The 25,032-nt window shown below is 34.0% G+C and overlaps 1 protein-coding gene across 2 annotated transcripts; it reads right to left on the reverse strand.

Moving 5' to 3' along the window:
• Positions 1–300: 300 nt before the first annotated feature.
• Positions 301–20,262, reverse strand: Kah (Kahuli). Of its 2 annotated transcripts, none has more exons than XM_070112198.1 (4): positions 20,023–20,262; positions 4,722–5,446; positions 4,479–4,651; positions 301–4,403 (listed from the first exon to the last, which is right to left on the reverse strand). In XM_070112198.1, the coding sequence occupies exons 2-4, from the start codon at positions 5,414–5,416 to the stop codon at positions 3,649–3,651; spliced, it is 1,623 nt and encodes a 540-aa protein (XP_069968299.1). In that variant the 5' UTR covers positions 5,417–5,446; positions 20,023–20,262; the 3' UTR covers positions 301–3,648. The 2 variants fall into 2 exon arrangements, with proteins under 2 accessions (XP_069968299.1, XP_014095185.3); XM_014239710.3 differs by lacking the exon at positions 20,023–20,262 and adding an exon at positions 19,346–20,004.
• Between the last annotated feature and the right edge of the window lie 4,770 nt (positions 20,263–25,032).

Genomic DNA, 25,032 nt, shown 5'->3' on the forward strand with positions numbered 1-25,032 from the left:
GCAGAGCACTAATTTTTTTATCACACGGCACGACGTGACAAATAAAGAAGATCGAAAAAACAGAAACAAATGTACGCGACAGTGATCGCAATTGAACATTTGTTAATTTGCAAAAACAATAAAAATAATGTTTCAATGGAAAAACGTTTTTTTTTGAACACACCGTATTTGGGTGACATTTTCTCTATTTATTCTTCCAATTAAAATTGGGAACTCACCTCGAACTATCAGCTCCACATTAGTTGGGCCAACCTAATTATGCATTCAGGTTAAATTTATTCAGCCAATTAAAACAATATATTTTTTATTTTTGTTTTCTTTTTTATTTTAAGTTTAATTTGCAAACGCTCGGCAATTTCACGAGCATTTAATGCAAAACTAAACATAATCTTTGGCATACGTAGCTTTTTGTATATTTCTTTGTATTTACATAAATAAAAATATATATATATGTAAGTATGTATATATGTATGAGTATTAAATATAAAAAATAAACTTGACAAAGGCTATACAAATGCGCTGTTTCTACTTAAAAAATATTTAAAATAGAAACAATTAAAAACTACTTGGCTTGAGTTTAAATGAGTACTCCATCCAATCGCACAACAATACATATGCAAGTATGCATGTATATACGAGTATTTATGCACACCCTTTTGTACTGCATATGTACATACTTTTGTCTATGTACGAGTATGTCAAGTAAAGTCAATACATATGTGAAGATCTGCTCTTGGTGTGGAGATTTTGAAAATATTCTCGAAAATGTCAACTTAAACTAATTGGTAGCACACTCTAAATTTTTTTTTTTATGTTTTAATATTGCACATAATACGGCCTACAACTAATGATTTATAAAAACTATTTTAACTTAAAAAGTATGCAAAACGAAATGCTAGGTTGAAGCAATAACTTTACAGTTTCAGTTGAGACTTAGCAGAGTTCAACTTTTAAAATTAAAGACTAGAACATCTCGTCCGTTTCAGTGTGGATACAGATATACAGTTTTAGAAACCCATACATATTTACACAATTAATTAATGTACACGCTGCCATAGCAATGATATACAGTTAATTAAACAATTATTAATAACATTTGAGTATATTAGCATAATTAATACAAAAAAAAATTGATTTTGTGCAAAAAGCTGTCTAAAAATGTTTACAAGTACGAGTGCCTATATGTAATTAAGATCATTGTGTGTGTGTCTACTTCTAAGTTTAATTCATGACTTTGCTTGTTTTTCAAATTCATTTATTATTGGTTATAATAATTATTATTGTTTTTTTTTTAACGAATAAATATTCATGGAAAGCTACCTCAACGTTTACGTTGCACGAAATACTGTACTGTTACTTAAAAAATATTTCAATAAATCGGTGAGCATTACACATACGCAAGCAGAGAAAAATTTTTCCATTTAAATTGAATTCACTATTTTATTATAGAAATTTGTGCAAAAATAAAGAACATTAGTGTAGAAGAGAGGGGCTCGGCGATAACTACTCCCGGGGCTAGAACTCTCAGGGGTGCCCGATGTTTTGGAACAATGTTTTGCAGATTTTTTTCTCCAACAACTCACTATAATCATCCCCGGGCATCTCACTTCTCTCTATAGCCCTGAAGAGCATACATAAATTTATAAATTTGCAGGAGATTGAGAGTTGCATTTCGCTTTTTTCCAAATATAATATGAAATATTAGGCTAGGGATTTTAGGATTAGATTTTACATTTTTTCTTATGATATCAAATTTTTTTAGTTGTATTGTATTGTTTTATAATGTATCAATTGGAATTAATTGTAATAATTTGAGTATATTGATTATTTGTATTTGTTAACCAGTAAATACTTGTATAGTCAAAATAATATTTTTTGCTGCAGTTTTAAGTTTCAGTGTAAGGAAATTGAGCTTTGATTTCTTTACCAGTGAAATATAATAATATTTTTAGATATTAATACAAATTTTAAGTCACTGGATTGTTAAGCTTACGGTTAAATGGTCTTAAACACTTCTTTATGTTTAAAAGTTTTATATATTGTACAAAGGAGAATGTTAAATATACAATTATACGTCCGTAGATTTCAAATATGACAATTTTTTGTTTTTTTGTTTTTGCAAATTGATATATTTATATTCTTAAAATATTTCAGTGCTGCCAGTTTACAGCAATTAACGCATATCGATATATATAAATTTTTGTTTTTTACTTACGGAGTAGTTTTTAATCAGCTAAGACTAATCTTTTTATAATTATCACAATCAGTTTTCTACTAAACTACCAGTGTAAAATTCTTTTCAGTTAAATCATTATTTTTTCTTTGCTTATTTTATTGTATATTGTATTTAGTCCAACAAGTCTCGCCATTTCTCATGCTTTCAAAGTTCTAAGCAACAAATTGTTATAAAGATTAAGAGAGGAAAGAAGTTTTGAACGTTCGCCAAAAGTAGACAGAAGAATAAGTCTAATGGTGACGGCATTTTTTAAAAGAATTTTAGTTAACTAAAAAAGTATTATTTTTCGTTACTATTTATCAATTTATAATTTACCAGAGTCCGTAAGGTTGAGACTGTTAAAATTTTGAAGAAGAATAATCGCAATGTTTCGTATTTGGCCTAAGAGCTATTTTATACCATAACGATATGCCATCATATTTAGACTATAAATCTAATCCAAAACAAAAAAAGTTAACTTCGGCTGCACCGAAGCTATAATACCCTTCACCGGAGCTTTTTTATAGCATAAAAGGTATAAAAATATCGTTATTCCGATTTTGATCGGTCGGTTTGAATGGCAGCAATAGGAGTGGTCCGATCTGAACAATATGTTGGGAGACTATATCGATGCTTTGAATAATAATCTGTGCCAAATAAAATGGTTTTCCATACAAAGACTTAGGTTTGATCGACAGCTATATCCCTATTCTGAACAATTTGAATGGAGATTATAGCGATGACTTAGATAATAGTCTGCTATATGCTATAGTGGTTTGACATCGAGCATCTTTTTATGGAGAAAAGGACGTGTGTAAAATTTCAGTTCGATATCTCAAAAACTAAGGGACTAATTTGCATATAAACAGTCGGACAGACAGACGGACATGGCTAAATGGACTCAGCTCGTCTCGCTAATCATACTTTATAGGTCCTCCGACGTTTCCTTTTGGGAGTTAAAAGCATCGTGACAGACTTACCCTAATATACTCTGTTCAGGGTATATAAACATGACAGAATTTTCCTATCTTTGTGATTGAGTTAGATGAAAAACTTGTATTTTGACATTATTTTGAAAAAAAATTTACCCTAAACAATACTTTAGTCAAATAAAGATGATTTCAATGAATCCCTATTCTGAAACTTTGTGGATATCTGCCACAGTATCTTATGTCGACTTTTTTTAGGTTCTCTTCATCACACCAGGTTGCTGAATTATGAGTGCTTCGTCCTTAGAACTTTGTTAGCATTTGACTACGAGCGAGAACATTTCATAAAATTCGAAATTTACTTTTCAAATCAATCCGTAACATTCACGTCTTTTCTATGTAATATTTTACCCTCTGTATCTGAGTTTTCATACATACCAACAGTCTAACTTTTTCAGTTGTCATTGTCTTTTTGAACTATTTTCAAGGTATACGTCCCCCTCTTTAAGCTAAGATTGCATAATTACCGGTCAATTCAAAAGGGCTGGTCTTTGTCGAATGTGTAAAATTATTTTTGGGCGAAAAGTCAACCGGTTGGTCTTGTACCTGTTGTGGATGCTCATTTCCCGCATTACAATATTGTAAGGGGATGTGCGTTGCCCCATTAGCAATAGCGATGGGTCCAATCGTATGGTCGCGGTAGATAATATCACTTGCAGTTGTCGTCTGTATAACGCTTATGCGCTTAAAACGATCATATTCTTCCTGAGACATGGGGCTGGTGAGCATTGTATACGACTTCTCTTGTGCCACATTCGCCTTCATAGTGCAGTTGTTCTCGGTTAGCGTCAAAATGGTGGTGATTTCAAGTGGCTTATGCATGGATTCCGGCAGAATTTCACCATAGGTAAGTGTGCCGGCTTGACGTCGAACTTTCTCTTTTTGCAATAGTTTTGTGGCTAACGTGGACTTGGCAGAGTCCGTCAACGAGTGCATGTTCACGCTTTTAACGGTAGTGGCGTTGGGCGTATTTGCTGCATTTCGAATTGTACGAGCTTCACTGCGTTCCCCGTTGCGTTGGTGGTTTTTCATACACGAAGATTCCTCATGTTTGTACAGATAGGATTTAAGTGCGAACGCCTTGCCACAGCGAGCGCAGGTATGTGGCTTCGTATTCGAATGCGTTTGTATGTGGGCGCGCAGATTCGATTTATCCGCGAAAGCTTTGTTGCACACGCTGCACTTGAAGGGTTTCTCGCCTAATTAAATAAAGAGAAAAAGTAAATTATCATTAGATAGTCGTTCCTAAATATTAATGCGTCTTCAAAACATACCGGTATGTGTCCGTATGTGGCCTTGCAACAGCCACGGACGAGAGAAACATTTGCCACAATACTGACATTCGCAACCCTGATTGTGTGTGCGCACATGCATGCTGAAGGCGGGCATTGAGACGTAGACCTTCTCACAGTATGGACATCGTCGCGCCTTCTTGTCCATTATTGACCTTAATGGAAGAATATTCAGAGCTTCAGTTACTCTGCAATTATTTGGTGATTGAAAATATTTTGTAATACCTGTGTGTTTGTCGATGCCTTGCTAAGTTGGACGATGTCGAATACTTCTTGCCGCATTCCGGACATATGTGTTCATCGTCGAGTAAATTAGCGTCATGGGTATTGCCCTCAGCACCATCGCTCAACTTGCTGCCCTCTGAGTTGCTCGAATTACTTGAAGAGCCCATGAAATGTTCGTCACTACTGCAGCTAGGCAAGCTGCTGCACGAGTGCTCATCGTATCGTGAGTGATCGGAAATTGTGGAACGACGAAGCTTCTTCCGATCAAATACCTTGTGGCTGTAGTAGTTGGAATCATCATCGGAGGAAGAATAGAATGTAGTACGTGGCACTGTTAATAAAGTGTTGCAATTATGATGACCCGTTTGGTTATTCTGAAATTCTGTGTTGTTATAAGGTTGGTTTCTAGTACTGAACTCTTGGTTTTTGTGCCACAAGCCATTGCTGGACCCATTGTTCGCACTGCTTGCAGGTTTTTCTATCACACTTGAAGGTTCTGACATTTGCGGATCGTTTGCATTCTTCGGGGCGGTTGTCTCATCAGCGAGATAATCCAGTGCTTTATGACGTTTTATGTAGTCTTTAATTTCTGTGATATTAGTTGTGCTGAGTCGTCCGGCAGCTAGTGTGACTTCAGCCAATTGAGTGAGATTATACAGCTCTTCTGGTATTGCGGTTGCTTGTTCTTTCGTCATTTTGGCTTTATATTTTAATTCGTATCCGTTCTGAAAATAAATACAACGACATTGATTGAAATACTTATTGAGCGATATTTGATCCAGCTAAATTCTTAAATTTTAAAGTTGTGTAAAATGAAATGAGAGTATATGAACTGAAATCGACTTCACAAGTAAAAAATTCCCATACAGCAATACAGTAATTTAATTTTATCGCTTATTAGTGCTTGATTGAAATAATCACATGTAATGAAGAACCCTCAGCTCCATTTATAAATGAATTTAATCTTTATTTGATTTTAACTAAATTTGGTATATTACATGCTTTCTATTATTCGCATATTGCTGTTTCAAAGAAATTTAATTAAAATTTTAGATGTAAATACAATGAATTTTCAGATCTTGTAAACCCGTTGAGCTTTCTTCACCTGAAATCTAACTATATAGAAAGTTTTATTGTTTCCTTTTTTGATAAATCAACCGGATGTTCGAAAATTTTGATATTAGTTACATGGGGGCTAGGTAAAATGTTCACCCGATTTGATCCATTTTAGGTACAAAAATACCTTCTTATGAGTAAAACATACTCTCTCATTTTCATTGAGATAACTCAAATATTGGCCGATATATGCGGTATAAAGTCACCCTGAAGTTTAAAATTCATTACAAGTATATTACGTATATGACAGCTATAGGAAGTATTGATCCAATTCAAGCCATTTTTGACGCAAAAGCTTACTATTATTTAGAGTTTCATTTATTAATTTTTGTTACCGATATTTTCGGTAAAAAGTCAACTATAGGCGCTGGGGTCCACATAATCAGTACCTAGGCGCTTGAACAGTTTTGGTTCGATTTTCGAAAATTTTGGGTCACAAGGCGCCTACTTTAAACGCATTATTCACGCAAAGTTTTACGCCGATACAATCAGTGTTGCTTGATTTGCATACTGGAAAGTAAAAAATCAGATGGAAAATAAAATGGTGTTACATGAGAAATAGGCGTGGTTGTAATCCGATTTCGCGAATTTTCGCGTAGCAGTAGTCCGATTACGCCCATCTGCAATAACAACTGTCTTACGGTACCAAGAAGCATGTGTACCAAGTTTAATAAAGATATCTCAATTTTTACTCAAGTTACAGGTTGCACAGACGGACGGAAGGACGGACAGCAGTCACCCGGATTTCAACTCGTCTCTTCATCCTGATCATATACATAACTCCATAGCTATCTCGATTAGTTTTAGGTGATACAAACACACGTTAGGTGAACAAAACTACTATACTCTGTAGCAACATGTTGCGAGAGTATAAAAATAGGGCAATGGCAACAATTATTCAAACATGTCTCGGAAAAAAGTAGGATTGCGGTGTCCATGATAACTTGGTGCTGGGTCATTCGAAATCGAAAAATCAACCTACATTTATTTCACATTTTTAGAGGACACTTTGAAGAAAAAGAACGAAATTTTTTCTGAAAATTGGGTAATTTTTTATGAAAATATAAAACTTACTATACAATTCTGAAATAACTGTCCCGTGATAGTAGCCTCCTAAATGATGTGCAGAAATAGTGTTCGAATATTCAAAAGGATCGGCGGAGTACCGACTTTGAAAACTTGAGTTGTGGAGAAAATGGTATAAGGTTTTGAACATTAAAAAATCTGATGTAAAACGTTGATAAGACAGGTATAACAACAGCTATAATTTCGCTAGGATCGACGAATTTAGAAAGGAAAATTCTTGAGATATAATATTATGCATTCACTTAAGATAAATAATATTAAATTCCTACACACTTCTTAAGGCACATTTTTATTTGGGATGCCTAACATGTCGGAGAAAAAGTATATATTTTTTCACGTGTCATTCAAAGATATATGTATATGTACATATGTATGTACAATACATATATCTTTTTTAAATATTATATATATACAATTGAAACTTTATAAACTTACAAGTATATACTATAACATATGTATCCGTTTTGTGTTTATGTACATTATAATCCAATAAGTCCGCACAAGCCATAATTACTAATTTTATGTTATATAAAATGTGTTTTACCCCTTTATCGGTTGCGGAAATGCTCATAAAGTTAGTATGTGAGTCAATTGAATCTACAAATCAGATGGAAATTTTCTTTAGACACAAATATACATATCTTTCAGCAACGATAACATTTGTGTTATTTTTTAGAAAAACATGCACACACCGCATGGGGTCTCTGTGAGGACATACGGAATGAGCGGCCAGAAGCAAAACCATTTGAATTTCACAATGTACTTACATACCTACATACATGCATCATTTGCGTGATCCACCCAAACCACTTGTACATGGACCCCCTGAAAGACTGTATGACCAAAATTAATATTGTTTTTGTATTTGCCACAAAGTTGCAAACCCCGACCACAGTCACACCATAACCAACGGAGTGTTTCTATGCATATATATTTACATGTTAATTTGACTAGCAGTGATCTCCACTTTGCCACTTGATTCACTGCATACTGCTCCTCTCGAATGCCACACCAAACCCACTACCAAATTGCTAAGTAGCGAATTTTGTTTATGTGCGCAATCAGAAATTCACAAGAAGCGCATGACGCAGTCAACTCGGTTCAGCTGTTCTTCCGACGCTTTAGCTGTGGCTATAATATCGTGAGATAGGTGAAACAACCTGCTAAATATGAAAAGTGCGTCATTTTCCTTTAGACGCCCATAATTTAATGAGTTGAATTGGGGCCAAATCGGCGAGAAGACGGCAACGAAAAAAAACTGATCAGCCCTGCGCGCGACAAGACGGCGATAGACGAAACATTCGGTGGGGGTTGGTGTGCCGGACGACTGGTCTGTTCGGCGAAACGACGAGTGTGGGAAAAACCAAAACATACGCTTATCCACACTCCGCACATTCATAAATACATTTGTGTATCTTCGTGCACTCAAGCCAATTTAATGCTTATAAACAATGCACAATTAATTATAAAGATCTGTGGTCACTTTGCTTACGGGTGGAATTCAAACATAGAAGACTCGTGGAAATTTCACTTCCGACACATTTCTTGCAAATGGAAGGTGTTTTAATTTATTTATTATTATTATTTTTTTTTGTGGTGATGATGATCGAAATGTGTGCTATTTTTTATGCTGAAACATATTTTAGTATAAATATGTATGTATATGTGTGTGTTAGAAAATAAAATTTTTATTGCAGACAAAAATAATTTTTTTGTTTATAATTAGCGCACAATTTTTCATATTTTTCAAAATTTATTTATTTTAAAATATATCTTGACAGCGATATCAATGTGTTTCAAGAATTAACTCCAGCGAACTTTCAGTATATGTCTTGTACTAATAACATTCACCGGGTTCTCTTCTAATTGAATGATTAATTTATTAAATAGTTCCTTCGCAAGGCAATCCAAGTTACTCTCACAATCGGCAATTCTTTGATGGGCTCATAATAGAGGGATCTGTATAGGATAATGTTCGTGCTCCCGAAATTCTTTGAACAATTTGGCGACAACTTCGGAAACAATGGACGAAATTCATCTGCTTCCATATTTCTTTTTACTAGCTTAGATCCTATGTTATATATTAGGTTAGTAAGGAAGTATTCATGCGTTTTTGATCAAGTTCTGAAGTTTTATAGTATTATTCAAAGATTGTCCATAGATGCCAAGAAACATGTGTATACCAAGTTTCATCAAGATATCTCAATTTTTGAAAAGGCAGACAGTCACTCGGATTTCAACTCGTCTCATCATCCTGATCATTTATATATACTCGTATACATATAACCCTAAATCTAACTCGATTAGTTTAAGGTGATACAAACAACCATTAGGTGTACAAAACTATAATACTCGGTAGCGACATGTTGTAAGAATATAAAAATTATTACGTTTATGCTTTAAATTATTAAAATATACTGAAGAAGACGCACTTGGAACAATTGAATAGTAATCAAGTTACGCCATCTCTTGGTAAACCGTACCAATATAAATAAAGATACAATCGTACTTGTTTATCACTATCTATAATTTTTTACTACAATACTTTGGTGTCTACATAACCGTATAAATTCAGAGTCTGCCCGAAAGGATGTGTGGAATATAGAATAATGAATCCACTGTCTAAAATTATTCACAAATATAGTTAAAATCATTAGGACTTTTCTGAGTATGTGTATGAAATTATTCAGGGTCTTCTTCCTGCGCAAATTAGTGTCAAAAGTGAATTGCAATAATAACGAAAATAATACAGTGCGTTCAAAAAATAACCTTTCACCTTTGCGCGATCAAAAAAACTGTGAAAACTGTTTATATTTTTTTGCAAATTAACAAATATTCAATTACGATCACTGTCGCGCACATTTGGTTCAGTTTTTTTGATCTTCTTAATTTGTGACAACGTGCCGTGAAATAAGAAAGTGGGGACAAAGCTATTGTTCCTTTTTTGAGAAGAATCCACTGTTGAGTCTAAGAGCAGCTAAAGATTGGGCATCAAGCGCAGCAGTACTGTAATAAAACCTCTACTTTCAAAATCACAAATTTGTACAAGAAAAAACGTTAACTTCGTCTGCACCGAAGCTATAATACAAATTTCGTGAAAATATCTCTAAAAATTAAAAATATTTTCAAAAAGTTTTCCATACAAGCAATTGATGCCGATCGCTCAGTTTGTATGGCAGATATATGCTATAGTGATCCGATCTAAAAAAAAGTTTCGGAGATTACACCATTGCTTTAGGTAAAAAATTTCATTCGGAGATTACTAAAATACCTTGAGGTCGCTTACTTTGGAATATGCGAAAAATTTAGTTGAAAGTTGCCTTCAAAGATATAAAGCTATAATAGACCAGGGGGTCTGAAGAATATTATTGATAAACGTCAGCTATAATAAAACAGTATATTTTCTGTAATTACAACATATTTTCCAATAAACGCTACCTACACTTTGGAAATCGAAAACGTTATTTTATGAACGCACTGTAGATAGGAATTGATCATCTTCGAACCCATACTTCCCTCACCTCTTTATTACAAAAATTCCTAAATCAAAAAGGAATATTATGGACACCCCTAAATTGCGTTTGTATAAAAAGACTCTAGTTTGATTTTTGTTATTTATTTCGGATTTATTTATATTCATAAACATATATATGCCTACGAGACACACTTGTACGTGAATATTTCTTAAAAGCTTTCACACTACTTCGCATACCTGTTCGATTTTGGAACATATGTACATATTTCTTCTAATTATTTCTGTAGTTGTTATTGTTTTGTTAATTTCTGTGTTTGTGTTTTGCTCTTAAGACGCAAACCGGGAAACACACGCGGTACATTCGCTGCCAAGTTTTCCTCAGCCACCCCCTCAACCAACATTTACGACATACCTACTTATCGTGTGTACACGCGCATATCTCAACGGCCACGACGACTGCTAGCAACAGCTGACATCTGGGAAATTTTTAAGGCGCTTTCGAATATATGTGTCTTATATAAATATCGTATAATGTATGGATGGGTCTTTGTGACCATGTCCATGTAGCTACAGACGCGAATATCGTAGTTGTTGAATAGTTTTTGTTGGAGTCCGGTAATCTATTTGATGTCTGCTAGCAATTCACATGCTTCTCTGACAGCAAAATTATTAATTAGGTTTGTCATGAAGACGAATTATTAAGTGGACACGTAACAAATGTGTATGTATGTACTAACACAGTGAGATTTCGATAAGCAACACAGCCTATATTTCTTATTTGGCTTAACCTGACTAATTCTTCAGCGGATGTCTTCTAGAATGTGCAAGAAATGAACTTGCACTTGTTTCGTGAAAAATATTCAATTCTCTATATATGAAATTTTATCTTTAGTATGCGTTTTCGCTCTTAAAATTTATAGTGTGATCCCTCATAGAAACTGTTCAAGTTGATATACAGCTTATACAGTTATAGTAAATAATTTTTCATTACACAAGTTCATGAAAGCGATCAAGATTCTTGTTAAAACCCGCATCCTCGAAGGAATCCTATCTGATCTCGAAAATTCCCTCAGTCTTCATTAGAGGCTGCGTTCATACGAGGACTCTTTTATCGAGGGAACTACGAGAAAAGACGTAGGAACGCTTTGTGTTCTTGTCGTAACAGTTTGCTGCGAATTAATTCGTCATTCATTTACATTTTGAAATTATTTTCATAGTTGCATTATGCTCGGAAATTGTAATTTTATTATTTATATTTTGTATGTAATATGCAATAATGCATAATCTAATAGAAATCTTTTGGAATAGGGTGAAGAAAGACAAAAAGTAGCTAATCAAAAATATTTTTGCGCACCGTGTACATAAAGCGTTCAAGAATTTGATGATGATGAAAGTTGTCGAACTTGTGTCGCTCGTGTGAACGCAGTCTTAGCTTAGCTTAAAATAAAATTGTTTCCTTTGTGTTGAAGGTAGCGAAAGGTAGGTCTATTAGACATTCTCTGTTTATTCTAATTTCTATTGCTTGTACGACGGAGAAGATGGGCGACTGAAAGACATTAATTAGAAAGCAATTAGCTCGAAATCAAGCAGCGGGGAAGCTTAAGCTTAAGGATTATTTGTAAAAATCTGTCAAAGGGACCTGCAGCGAATTCACTTCTGGGATAACTTCAAAGCAATTTTCATTTTAAATTTCAAAATTTCGATTCATATTTATTAATATTATCCCTAAAACATGTTTAATATATATTTATACCCTGAACAGGATATATTAACTTTGTCACGATGTTTGTAACACCCAAAAGGAAACGTCAGAGACCCTATAAAGTATACACATAAATGATCAGCATACCGAACTGAATCAAATTAGCCGTGTCGAAATAAACGTTTTTTCTTTCTATTATATGATATTTGAAATTAAGGAGCTACGTCAATTTAAAAATTTTCAAAAAGTCGTTTTTTTACTATAGTGCACTTTAGGCTCCTAAACAAAATATTTAATGGGTAGAATAGTGACAAAAAACATTCTTTGTTCATTTAACTTTCTAAAAACTCTCTTTTATGTTATTGACCGCTAACTTACGGACAATTTTTTTAAAAATGTTTTTTTATATAGCAACAATTAAAAAAGAAAAAGACGAAGCTAGTGATGTTGGCAACAGGGTATGCACTTCAATATGAGTGTGTATAAAGTCCATATACAAGTAATTGATAAATATGCGATAAGAAAGCTTGACCAAAACTAGGAAATGCCTTTGAAAATTGTCTAATACATATAAACATATTTATGTACAATTAAATACATAATATGTATAAAATGTATGTACATATGTTTTTGCAGAATTTAGTTTTGTTATGATGATAATTTCTAGGAAATTTTCTTTGTTTAATTTGCATTCAACAAGAATATATTTTATTCACTAGTCCATATGCAAATATATGGTATGTATGTACGTAAATGAGACGGTACTTCTTGGAAAGACTACAACAAAGATTTTAATTGATTTCCGTGCTTTGTTTACATTTGAATGAAAGCACCTTTACCATTCTACCAATCTTGCAACTATTTCACGGTTTTTGTTTGTGTTTTTGCTCTTTTCTGTTTAATTTCTTGCTGCAGCGAAGAATAATTGGAGTAAAAGAAAAACACCGAACTGTTAAGAAAATAGAACGACATAAGTTCAAAATCCTTTTAATGAGCATAAACAAATGTAAACGACTTGCAGGCCACCAGCGCTTGAGAAATCAATAAACACGCATGCAAAGCAACAACAACAACAATAACATTTCTTTTGTGCATGCCGTGCTACTGTATGTTTATTGGTGGTATTAGCCGATCAGTGGCTTCGTTGCAGTCTATTTTTAGCAATTGGTAATTTACATTTTAGTTCAAACTTGAAAAACATTGAAATCGAAATAAACAGCGCCGCTACCGTTATATGCACTGTCAACACTTGCACACAAATACATATATGGGCTCAACTCATGCATGAGTGTAGGTGACTGCAGCAAGAGCGGAGGCATTCGGTCGAACTCAACGGCACGGCCACCGGAGGCGATGTGACCACTTTGGGACGCCTGGAGCGCTTAATGAACACAGACTAACAACGATTTGCGTTTTTATCTATTTAACATTATTCACATGTATATGTATATATGTATATTTGTATTTATATGTACCTAGCCTGCATTCAACAGTTTAATCTGGAAGTTGAACCCTGAACAATTTGTTTACACAATTTCCGTTATACATAAACAGAAGTAGGCGCGACTACTGTGCAGTGTTTTACGAAGGAATATGTTTTTCTTGCGATAATTATCCTTTCAGTTGTTTTCTGACATTGACCTCAACAGTGCTTATGCCTAATAAATTTCTTTTTTCTTTAGTTGTCTGAATTCGGATGTAACCGAACATTTGATACTCTTGTAACTTGCAAGGGTCAAAGCCTGGGGAACATCAGGTGTTGGCAACACTTTATATTAAACTGAGCAAATTATGTATTCTGATGACCTCATTGATGTTTGATTTGTATACAGGAAAGTGAAAGAATCAGATGGAATTTAATTTGTTATATGGGAAGTAGGCGTGGTTGTCAATAGATTTAGCCTATTTTCACAGTGGCTAATAGGAACGTTTGGGTAATCTCACACACATTAAATTTGATTGAAATCAGTCAAGTAGGTCCTGAGATATATGATTGCATCTAAAGGTGTGCGGTGTCACACCCCTTGTCCAATTTTTACACCGGTTCCTAAAAATCCTTCTCTTCCATTTTTGTTGTGAAATTTCATCCTTGTGGCGCATTTATGCAATGAGTTATCCCACTTATAGTGGCTTTCATGATAACCTTTATATAGGGAGTGGGCGTGGTTATAGTCTGATTTTACCCATTTTTACAGACTTTAAATGACTTCCTCTCAGTAAGTTTGGTTGATATCACTTTTACTGTTTGGAAGATATGTAAACCATTTAGGGGGTGGGACCACGCCCACTTTTAAAAAAATGTTGATCGACAGGTGCCCCTGACTATTACGAACACGTGTACTAAATTACAGTTTTGCATCTTAATTTGCGGCTTAGTTATGGCACTTTATATGTTTTCGTTTAACGGCGCTTTGTAGGCGTGGTAATGGTCGGAATTCAACTCGTCTCGTCATCCTAATCATTTATATGTAAGTATATACATAACCCTAAATTTAACTCAACTATTTTTAGGTGATACAAACCCTTTAGGTAACAAAAACTATTATACTCTGTAACAACATGTTGCAAGAGTATAAAAATCACCGACTCTCAAAATAGCGTTTGGGAAAAAAAGCGTTTAAAGTTTTATGGGCCGTTTACACTAAGTTAAAAAATTACACAAATAAGCTTATATCTCCGAAACACTTGCCGGATCTACTATCGGATATCGGAGAATATTTTCAAATATTGTATAAGTATGTACATTCGATATTTAAGCATATTTTTGTTAGAAACTCAAAGGTGAATGTAACTCCTTATAGCACATCATCGAATGTAATTCCTAATATGTACACATGTATATTAAAATTGGACCATGTTAAACTTATGCTAAAAGAATACAACAACAAGTAGAAACTGAACAATCTTACGTTCGATATGTCGTGAAATTCAAATTATTCCATTTGAGTAAAAACATAATTATGCTAATATAAATTTACCAAAAGCAGGCCGAATAATTCAGTATACGCCTTAAAATATGCAACGTCCGCAAAATTGGTTCCTTATTCGAAATGACTGTTGTGCTTTATAACACTTATCTTAATATTTTTAAATTAAATACTATGAAACAGTTCAGTGCAAACTGCACAAAGAATAACACGCACGAATACCTGGCTACGTAATTAGGCAACATTCGTCACATATTCACTTGTGCAAAACCATTAATTATCGCAGATTTATCAACATACGATTACAGAAATATATACATACATCACTAGGGCAAATGAAATCGTAAACTACAATTGAAATTTCACTTGCGAATATATGCTTTCAACGCATTTGGTTAATTATTATGAGTAGAATAATTTACAGAGGCAATCACATTTATTACACTTGACATTGATTGCGGCAACGTAAATGCAGCTGGCTCGTGTATGCAACACCATACACACGCACACATAGACAAAACTATTTGAAGAAAAACATGTCTACGTAAATATGTAAACACGCGAAATAGAGTTGATATTTAAACGATTTGCTTAAGGCTTTCAAATGACAAATAATAACTATGATTATTATATAATACAATACGAGTGCCTTAAGTATATGTAACCCATATATCCATTAGAGAATTAAAAAACAAATCGATTTTTGCATATATGTACATATATCGAATGTAAATAAGTATGTACTGTATGTACAAATTTGTATTTGTAAGAATTTTTTTAATTTGGCGTAATCGGCTTCTTAAACTTCAAACGTGTTCATCTTGGAACGCTGCTTTTAGATTCGGTGGGGAAAATTTTTTCGAAACGGTTTAACCGATCTACTTGAAATTTTCTTCTGACCTTCTTAGATATAGTATTTGTCAGGCAATGCTCAAAGAATTAAGATTTGTGATAATAAATTCGATTTTTAAGTCACACTGAAACGTAAAATATATGTAAATATGTATTTTTGAATTTAAGAAAATTTTAAGCAGAGAAATTTTTCTTGCCGCCAGACACCTTTCTTTGGGAGGTCCTCCCAGAGATCGGATACGATTATTAAAGTACATTAAATTCTGTAAATGCACTTTTTTTGATTTATTTAATAAATAAAATTTTTCCCCAAAAAATCTGCCTGAAACGCAATTTTTCTTACACGCAAATGGATATAACCCCTTAAGCCTTGATTGGAGCAAACGAAATATTGAATATCCAATCGTCAATGCGAAAAAGTACAGATTTAAATATTTTAGTAAAATTAGTATCATTAATGTATACAAAACCTAAATTTTTCAATTATGTTACACATGGAACTAAAAACCTCAAATTAGAACAGCGAGTGAAAAATTTGAAAAAGTGAACGTAGTGTCGTCATCTCTTCTATGTTTAGATAAAATAAATGTATTTCACAAATAACATTGCCCGGCTTTTGCAAGACTAAGACTGAAACATCGCGGTACCTTCAGCGGACCTAAAGACTTAGCCGAAACGGATATTAGCCGCCTCAACAAATTTGTTATAGACTTAAAGCGCTTTGTTAATCTGTAAGGGTCTTTTGATCCAGCTTTGTTGGGGTTTTTTAGTACCACAACGGACCGGCGTTCTAAGCTGTCCAAGTGAGATCCTTCTTAGGATCGACCTCTCAACCTAACTTAACCTAACCTAGCTAAACTCGGTGACCCTCTTATATAGTCACGCCTACTTTTATTGTATTGCTATTTTGAACTCATCAGTTAAATTTACTTTATAATGTATAACTCAAACACTTAGAATAGTACCGAAGAAAAATGTAAAAAAAAAAATTGATTTGAATATATCTAAAAATTTGTGAAATCGGTTTACCTACCCCAACTCAAAAAACAAACTGATTCATATCTGCCCTATTTAAGGCATGCTGTGATTTCGAGTAATATCTTATTTGGTATTTTATTGTAATGAAGAAAAATACCCACAACAAGAAGAAAAATACCAGATGACCCAAGTCTCCGTAGACACAATATATTGAATATACATATGTCTCGATAAATAAGCAGCATATCTATTAAATGAGACCTCATTGAATTTAATGAGGGTCAGTATCAAAAACGGTTGAGATCGGTCAATGACACACATAAAGAATATTTAAAATATTGTGTATAGATATACGGTTAACATTCAAATAGTTTTGAAGTGCACATGTACATATACAAACATATGTACTTGTATAATATGATCTATTACTGCAAACATCAAATTTTCGAATTTGCAAGCGTGTCTAATATGGGGTCCCTTCTTTATTCATTTTTATTGAAATATTTCAAAATGTCAAATTATTTAGCGCAACACAGAATGTCAACAATCGTACAATATACCATAAATATACTTATATAGATAATAGTGTAGGTATGTATGTATATACATGTGTCTACAGTTATACATATACACGATATACCACTTAGTATTTGAAATGTACTCGCACTTAATATTCTATAAAATAGATATTCATAAATTTCTAAGCAAGCACTGTGGTCGCAATAATTTTAAAATTGCTTCCTATATTCTATCTTTGGCTGCAATTAGGACACTAATTTAAATACCTCTTATATTTAAATACAAATTCATAAGTACGTACATACATATGCATGTATATCCTATTGAAAGTGGGACACTATACCCGAAATATATAATTCTTACACACACATATTTTCAATTTAAATTGCATCTGCAATTGCAACAGCTGATGACAATTGTAAAACATCTGCAGATAATTTATCTGATAAAAGATGATTATGGCGCAGCATTTAAGAGAATTGATACAGTTATATATGTATATATTAATTATGATATAAGTATATAGGAAGGCTTGAGGAGAGGCACAATTGTTATATAGACGACTTACTTCTGAGAATGCATTTATTTTGCGCAATGTTTGTCACAGTAGAGGTAATGTTCCCAGAAGGCCCGTTGGCTTTATTTACTGCTACTATGCTACGTTAAATGGTTATAAAGCTTTTTTACCCTGTCATACAGTTTGTAATGCCCAAAAGGAAACGTCAGAGATCTTCTAAAATATATATGTAAATGAATAGCATGACGAGCTGAGTCGATTTAGCCATATCTGTCTGTCTGTATATATGTACGTCAATTAGCACCTCAGTCTCTGAGGTATCGATCTGAAATTTTACACACGTCCTTTTCTCTTCAAGAAGCTGGTCATTTGTCGAAACTATAGCATTTAGCCGTCATACAAACTGATCGACCAAAATCAAGTTCCTGTATGGAAAACTTCTTTATTTAACAAAATATCTTGACGAAATCTGGCATGGATTATTGCTTAACACAACCGTTTAGATCGTAATATTATAACATATAGCTGCCATACAAACTGACCGATCAAGAAGCCAACACTTTTCAATCAAAATTATCCCCATCTAGTGAAAAGATATAGTGGATACAGATATCATCTAAAATTTAATATTGGCAATTTAGCTAATTTATAGAATTAATATAATATATTATGTGTATATTCCATGTGAGCATATTTGCAATAGCATTTGATCGATTCTTTGACTTCAAAATCTATAACTATCGATATATTTATGAGCACATTTCTTTGTAGAATGCTCCGAACATATCGTGACAACTTCGTCATCAAAAACCGTTTTTTAAGTGGTTCTGTTGTTTAAACTTTCTCTCTCTCTCTTCTTAAGATAGATTTTTAATGTTTTCATTACTCTGAAATATTCTTCTATTCAAATGACATAAAAATATATACACATAAGTATATGTACATACATGTGTACATATATGAGCTCGCTGAGTGATAGAAGAGCCCTATGTAAAACAAAACAAAATCAATTTCTAGCCACGGGCCACTTAATTCATCGGTACAACTTTATATAGTCTTAATAAACTTCCGCAAAAATTTCTAAATGCATTTATTTTAAACCGTCTTTATGACTGTCCATACGAAAATAATCGGATTTATGATCTCTTCAGTTCCTACCGAATGATCACTAATTTCACAACAATTCTTAAAAATCGATGTGTTGCCTCTATCCATTACCGAGAAGAAAAATTTTACCACTACATGCATATAAACGTGCCTATACGCGATGTGTGTATGTGCGCATTAGCGTGAAGATTTAGCAAAATATTTATGATAAATATTTACAAATTTAGATATTTACGAATAAAATGTTATGCAAAACCATATTATTGCCAAATCATCGTCGCATAAACAGAGTATTTGTTGTGGAAATTAAAACGAAGTAAATTGCTTCTCTAACCGCAGACTTACCTGAAAATTGGAGACAAATATGTCGGAGACTATTCTGACCGATCGGCCGACCGACCGAGTGATTTTCAAAGTATAGTTTGCGATTTGCGTTCAATATTTCTGCGAAAAGACTGCATGCAGACAGAATTTAGACGGATGATTCAGCGGCGTGGACGGGAAGTGGCCAACGCGGCGAAAATGTGTGACCGCGTGTGCCAAAGCGTTGACACTCCGAGACACTACCAACACAGCACACGTCTTCGAGTACCGTTGCCACAATTCAATTTTTTAAGTTCCAAGTAAGTTTATTTATTTTGTTTAATATTAAAAAATATAGTTCAGTTTAGTTTAGGGGTCTTTATTTTGTTGCTGTAGGTCGAGAAGTTCCACTGAATTATGAAAATCTAAAATCTCCACACACAGGCATTGTCAAAAATTTCGCAATATACTTGCAAGTACATGTGTACTTGTATTCACTACTTCGCCGCACTTTTCTGCGGAAAATATTTTCAACTTTTTACCGGTTTTGCACAAAAAATAATATTTTTAATTTATTTGTATTTCGTCTGTTTTTCTTTAGCTCCGTATTGGCCTGATCGCTATTGGTCGTCGCCTGGTTCGTGGTTTAATTGTGTGCACACGTTTAATCACTTGGAAATCTCGAAAAGTACTGAAATGTTTTTGAAAACACCACTTACATTTTTACATCTCAAAAATGTTTCCAACGCGTGCGTTCACCGCCGTGCGCCAGGCTGCAGGGGGATGCTGATGATGGCGTTGGTGTTGACGCTTAGCTATGCCACGAATGACGGTGGTCGAACGCCGCGGCCGTTGTCGTCTTCGCCTGTGCTGAGCTGCGGCAGTTGGCGGTGGTGGCAGCGTGAATGACGGCAACGCCGATCATTGCTAACGATACGGTAGCAGCTGCGCAGCGCACTTAAGATACCAAAAAGCCTCCCTCGCTCTTGTATCTTGCGGGAGACAGCTGAGAGGATCGTGCGCTGCGAAACAAGTGTGATATTTTAAAAATAAATCCGAGTCAGTTTTGCTCGAGAGCAACCGATTTTCAAGCACATGTACATATTATAGCGTGTGTGTGTCTGTTTGCAATTGAAGGAAGTGCTGACGAAAAGGTGGAACAAACGGGGAATTTCTGCATGTAAAAGAAGTCAAAGCACAACAAAGCCTTTTCTTGGAAACGATCATGCAAATATGTTTATACAAGCATACAAGTTCTTCTAGGAGAACAGCTATTTCACCACTAAGCATGACACCCTTATTCGCAACTCATTGGCCACATGTAATGGCATATGTAATATATAAATATGTATTATTCCTCCCTCCCTTACCATCCGATCCTGCGCTCCGCTGGCGAGGTGATTGCTTCTTTCGTCAGCCACTCAGTTCATGGTACGTGCCACTATGTACACACAGACAATAAATAAGAGATCGTAAAAGGAGCAGTGCGCAGAATCAAGGCGGAGAAGAAATGTGACGCACTGAGCTAACGATGTCTGGCGAACGATTGCCGATCGCAAGCTAATGAGTCGCTGTTAGAGCGCATCGTGCTTGCAAGCGTCCACAACCAGTGTCAAAAAACTCACAAAAACATTCCAAACAATGTAGGGAAAGGTGAAAATTCGCCGGTCTCTGATGTTCGAAACGCATTTTAAAGTTTTTTTTCTTATTCCTATTTTCATATGAGCGTCTTTCAGTTTTGTCTAGAGATCGTTGTCTTCATTTTTTCACTCATTTTCTATGTAAATCAACATAAAATTTGCTCATTTTGCCATTAGTGCCAGTGTGGTTTATAGTTGGGTGGTTATAAGCTAAGTGGCAAATCTTTTCTTTTGTCTGTTGACTGTTATGATTTTCTTTGAGGTAAAAAATATGCGCAACGCGCGTTTTTGACGATTTCCACATTAGCGGGTTTAGATTGTTCGGCGTATTTTAAATTATACGAGCCAAAATTTAAAAATTAATTTTGGCAGCAAAGGGTTATCCAAATACAAATTATTATATGAGGCAAAATTAGCCAAACATGGAACAATCATTAGAAATGCTTTTATGAATATATGCATATTGTAAAGAATTGTTTTTTTTTCAGAATAAAGGCCCTCCAGGCTTTCTTCACAGTCAATTTCATATCAACTAAAAATTCAAGAAGTGCTTCCCTAATTGTGAAAGGGTCCTATAGAAACCGTATACTTCTGGCACTGAAAATCATAACTAAAATGGCGTCATATAGATCGCACATTGTTGTACCTTTCCTAACATGGACCGTTATTATCGTACAATGCTCCAAAAATATTTCATATCGAACATTGCCCCAGCAACATTACTAAATCGTTGCATCGTTTACACTTCTACGAAGATTTTGATGGGAAACGTCTTACTTCTCAATATTCGACTCAGTCCAAAGCCCCGTTGTTTTGAGAAGAGAGACGTTGGATTTCAATGCATTACTTGTATATACGAGGTATGTCCAGAAATTTCGCGGGTTTGATGAATCCAATCGAAAAACTTTTATTTTATTATGTTGATATATGTATTGTACATACATTCCCCTGAACTACGATGAAATCTTTAGCTATATTTATTGCTTACTTTGTCTGTACAAGTGGCTAAGGCTAGACGAGTTTTTATGAGCTTGGTGATTTTCGTTTGTTAAAAGCTCATACTTCCTTGATTGATCGTGATTTCTTGGCCAAAAACAGTACTGTAAAGGGCCGTCGTTTTACAAGATAGATGAAAATCACTGAACGATCTAAAGGCTATCCCAAAAATCGAGTTTGGGAAGTGTCCCAACGGTTGGACGGGGCATTGGCATAAGTGCATAATATGGAATGGGAATTTTTTCGAAAGCCACAATATTATTGTAGACGAATGAACTTGTAAATTGGGCAAGGTTCACATATGCACATAATTTTGTTTAAGTCTATCTTAATGTGCAATGAAGGAGAGATAAAGCAGATCATGATTTGAACACAAAACATAAAAATATAAAACAGTAATATTACAGTAATATTGTATGTACATATGTATTTTGTATTCTATGGACGTTGTTGTCAACTAATTTTCCCGTAAAAACTATCAAATTTTAAAAAACAAATGATTTGTTCCACGCACCACCCTGTACACATTATATGCAAATGCTTCTAACAATTTGATCACAGGTGTGTGCCATTCATATAGACATGAGCTCTGACATGGATGTGTTGAGCTTTTCGCTAGTGTGGTATAATGAACTTTATGTCACTATTTGTCAGGTGCGAAAAACATCTACGTGTGCTTGTGTGTATATATGTATGCGAGTACTATTCATTTTCCACACTTTGTTCTATAAATAAATAAATATTTGGTTTAGGGGCTTAATTTGCTTTGGTTAATCAATAAGGTGATCTGTGCAAGTTTCATGGGCTCATTTCGAATTTTCCTTTGCTTGCCATTGACGCACATACATATGGACATCCATACATATGTACGTACATATGAACAAAGAATGTGCTAAAGAAAGGCAATATTGAACACAGTTTTGGCAATGGTTGCGAACAAAAATAAATGCATACATTTTGCTTCTTTTCTAACGAATTTTGAAAGATTGGTCAAAAAGTGCATATACACATGTAATATTGTATACAAATTATGCAATATTCGTACAGAATAGGGAAGATATGCATTCATGGCATTAGAAGGGAGCACCTGTTGCCGTAGACAAATCTACTAATTGCGAAGACAAATTACTATGTAAAATATACTCGAAACAAAATATGCAGAGGTCATCGTGCAAATATTTAAAATAATGAACGGACAATCATTTCTTAAAGAAACCATAAAATAATGCTTAGAAACAATCGTTATCAATTTTATCATTAAAATCAAATTTCGCGTTTGCTTTCCCTTTTACTGTTTTACAATTTTTTAAAGGATTTTGCACGGCGGTTACAAATATGTCCGTTTACATATTTTTATACTTTTGCAACATGTTGCTACATAGTGTAATAGTTTTTTCACCTAACGGTTCTTTGTATCACTTATAATTAATCGAGATAGATATAGATAGATATATATATATTTATATAAATGATCAGGATGACGAGACGAATTGAAATCCGGGTGACTATCTGTCCGTCCATCTGTCCGTGCAAACGATAACCTGAGTTAAAATTAAGATATCTTGATGAAACCAGGTACATCTGTGTCCAAAAAATTTTTTAAGTGAGCGTGGCCCCACCCCCCAAATGATTTATTGTACATATCTTCCAAACCGATAAAGTTATATCAACGAAACTTGCTGAGAGGAAGTTATTTTATCACCTTTTCAAACTCTGTGAAAATGGATATAATCAGATAATAACCACTCTCACTTCCCATAAACGGTGTTTAAATCTACAAAAAGTACTATAACTCACTTAATAAATGAGCCACAAGCATTAAATTTCACAATCAGGATGGTAGAGAAGGAGTTTTTAGGATGTGGTGTGAATTGAATCGGACAAGGGGCGTGGCACCGCACACTTTTAGGTGAAATCCTATATCTCAGGAACTACTTGACCGAATTCAAGCAAATTTGGTGTGTGAGGTTAGCCAAACAACTATTAAATACTGCAAAAATGGGCGAAATCGAAGGACAACCAAGCCTAATTCCCATATAACAAAATCTTAAATTCCGACTTGTCGAAATCGCACTATAACTTGTGCCAAAAATGGGTAAATGCAGATCAACGCTTCCCTTAGCTAATATATAGATTTTCAAACTTCCAGTTGACTTTTTACCGCATATATCGGTATGAGCTAGTTATTTTAATGAAATTGAGAAAGCGTGTTTCTCTATTAACAGTTTAGCTTTGTGCATAAAATGGATAAAATCGGGCGAAAACTTATAACTGATATTCATAATTTTAAAAGATCCAGCTGACTTTACTCCATATATATGTTTATATTTATATATAATATTTATAAAATTGCTTTAAAATAAGTTCTCAAGTATACCTGAGTAATGTCAAAAAGTAATCGAAAATGCCTAGTCCTTCTATTACTACCTGTATTCATCCAATATAATATTTTTATTTTTGGTTTTTGGATTTCAGGTAATTTTCTCTATTAAAAAGAAAATCTGTGGGAATATCTATTACCATAAATCTGGGTAGAACGCAAGTTTAATGCAACTATTTCACCAATTCATTTTAGATTCAAAGTACACTTTGTAGTAATTGAATATATTCCAAGGTTCCTGTTTTAACGTATAGTTTTTACTGAAACGCTTAAAAATTAAAAACAAAAAAACAATTTAAAACTTAAAAACTTCTTGATTGCGAGGTCGTTTCGTATTCAGTTCTTATCTTTGTTATAACAACTTAAATGTTTCCTCTTTTTTTGGAGTAAAGTAATTTTGTAAAATTTTATAATTTTGTAAAATTAATTTTATAAAATTTGGAGGATTTATCCAGCTCTTTTTTAAAGCCGTTTATGCCTAAAATTTATATTTTTATAAATTTAATCTTTAGTTTTGCATTTTATAATAGTTAAGAAATAAACCGTCGAACCACAAGCCATCATTGATGCACAGAGCCTCACAGCTACATACTGTCGAGGTCGTTCTGGTATACACACACAGAACAGGGGTCGCCAATAAGAAACTCCATTATTAAAACTCTCATGCCAACTATTTACATCAAAAATACATGAACTTATAGTTGAGTTTCTGA

Source organism: Bactrocera oleae, chromosome 6 (assembly GCF_042242935.1).
Source record: "Bactrocera oleae isolate idBacOlea1 chromosome 6, idBacOlea1, whole genome shotgun sequence".
Taxonomy (NCBI): domain Eukaryota; kingdom Metazoa; phylum Arthropoda; class Insecta; order Diptera; family Tephritidae; genus Bactrocera; species Bactrocera oleae.

Coding starts and splice junctions, on each gene's coding strand:
- Kah (XM_070112198.1), bottom strand. CDS start 5,416: ATGACGAAAGAACAAGCAACCGCAATACCAGAAGAGCTGTATAATCTC. Junction 4,652..4,721: donor AGGCATCGACAAACACACAG/GTATTACAAAAT, acceptor TCTTCCATTAAG/GTCAATAATGGACAAGAAGG. Junction 4,404..4,478: donor CCACATACGGACACATACCG/GTATGTTTTGAA, acceptor TTATTTAATTAG/GCGAGAAACCCTTCAAGTGC.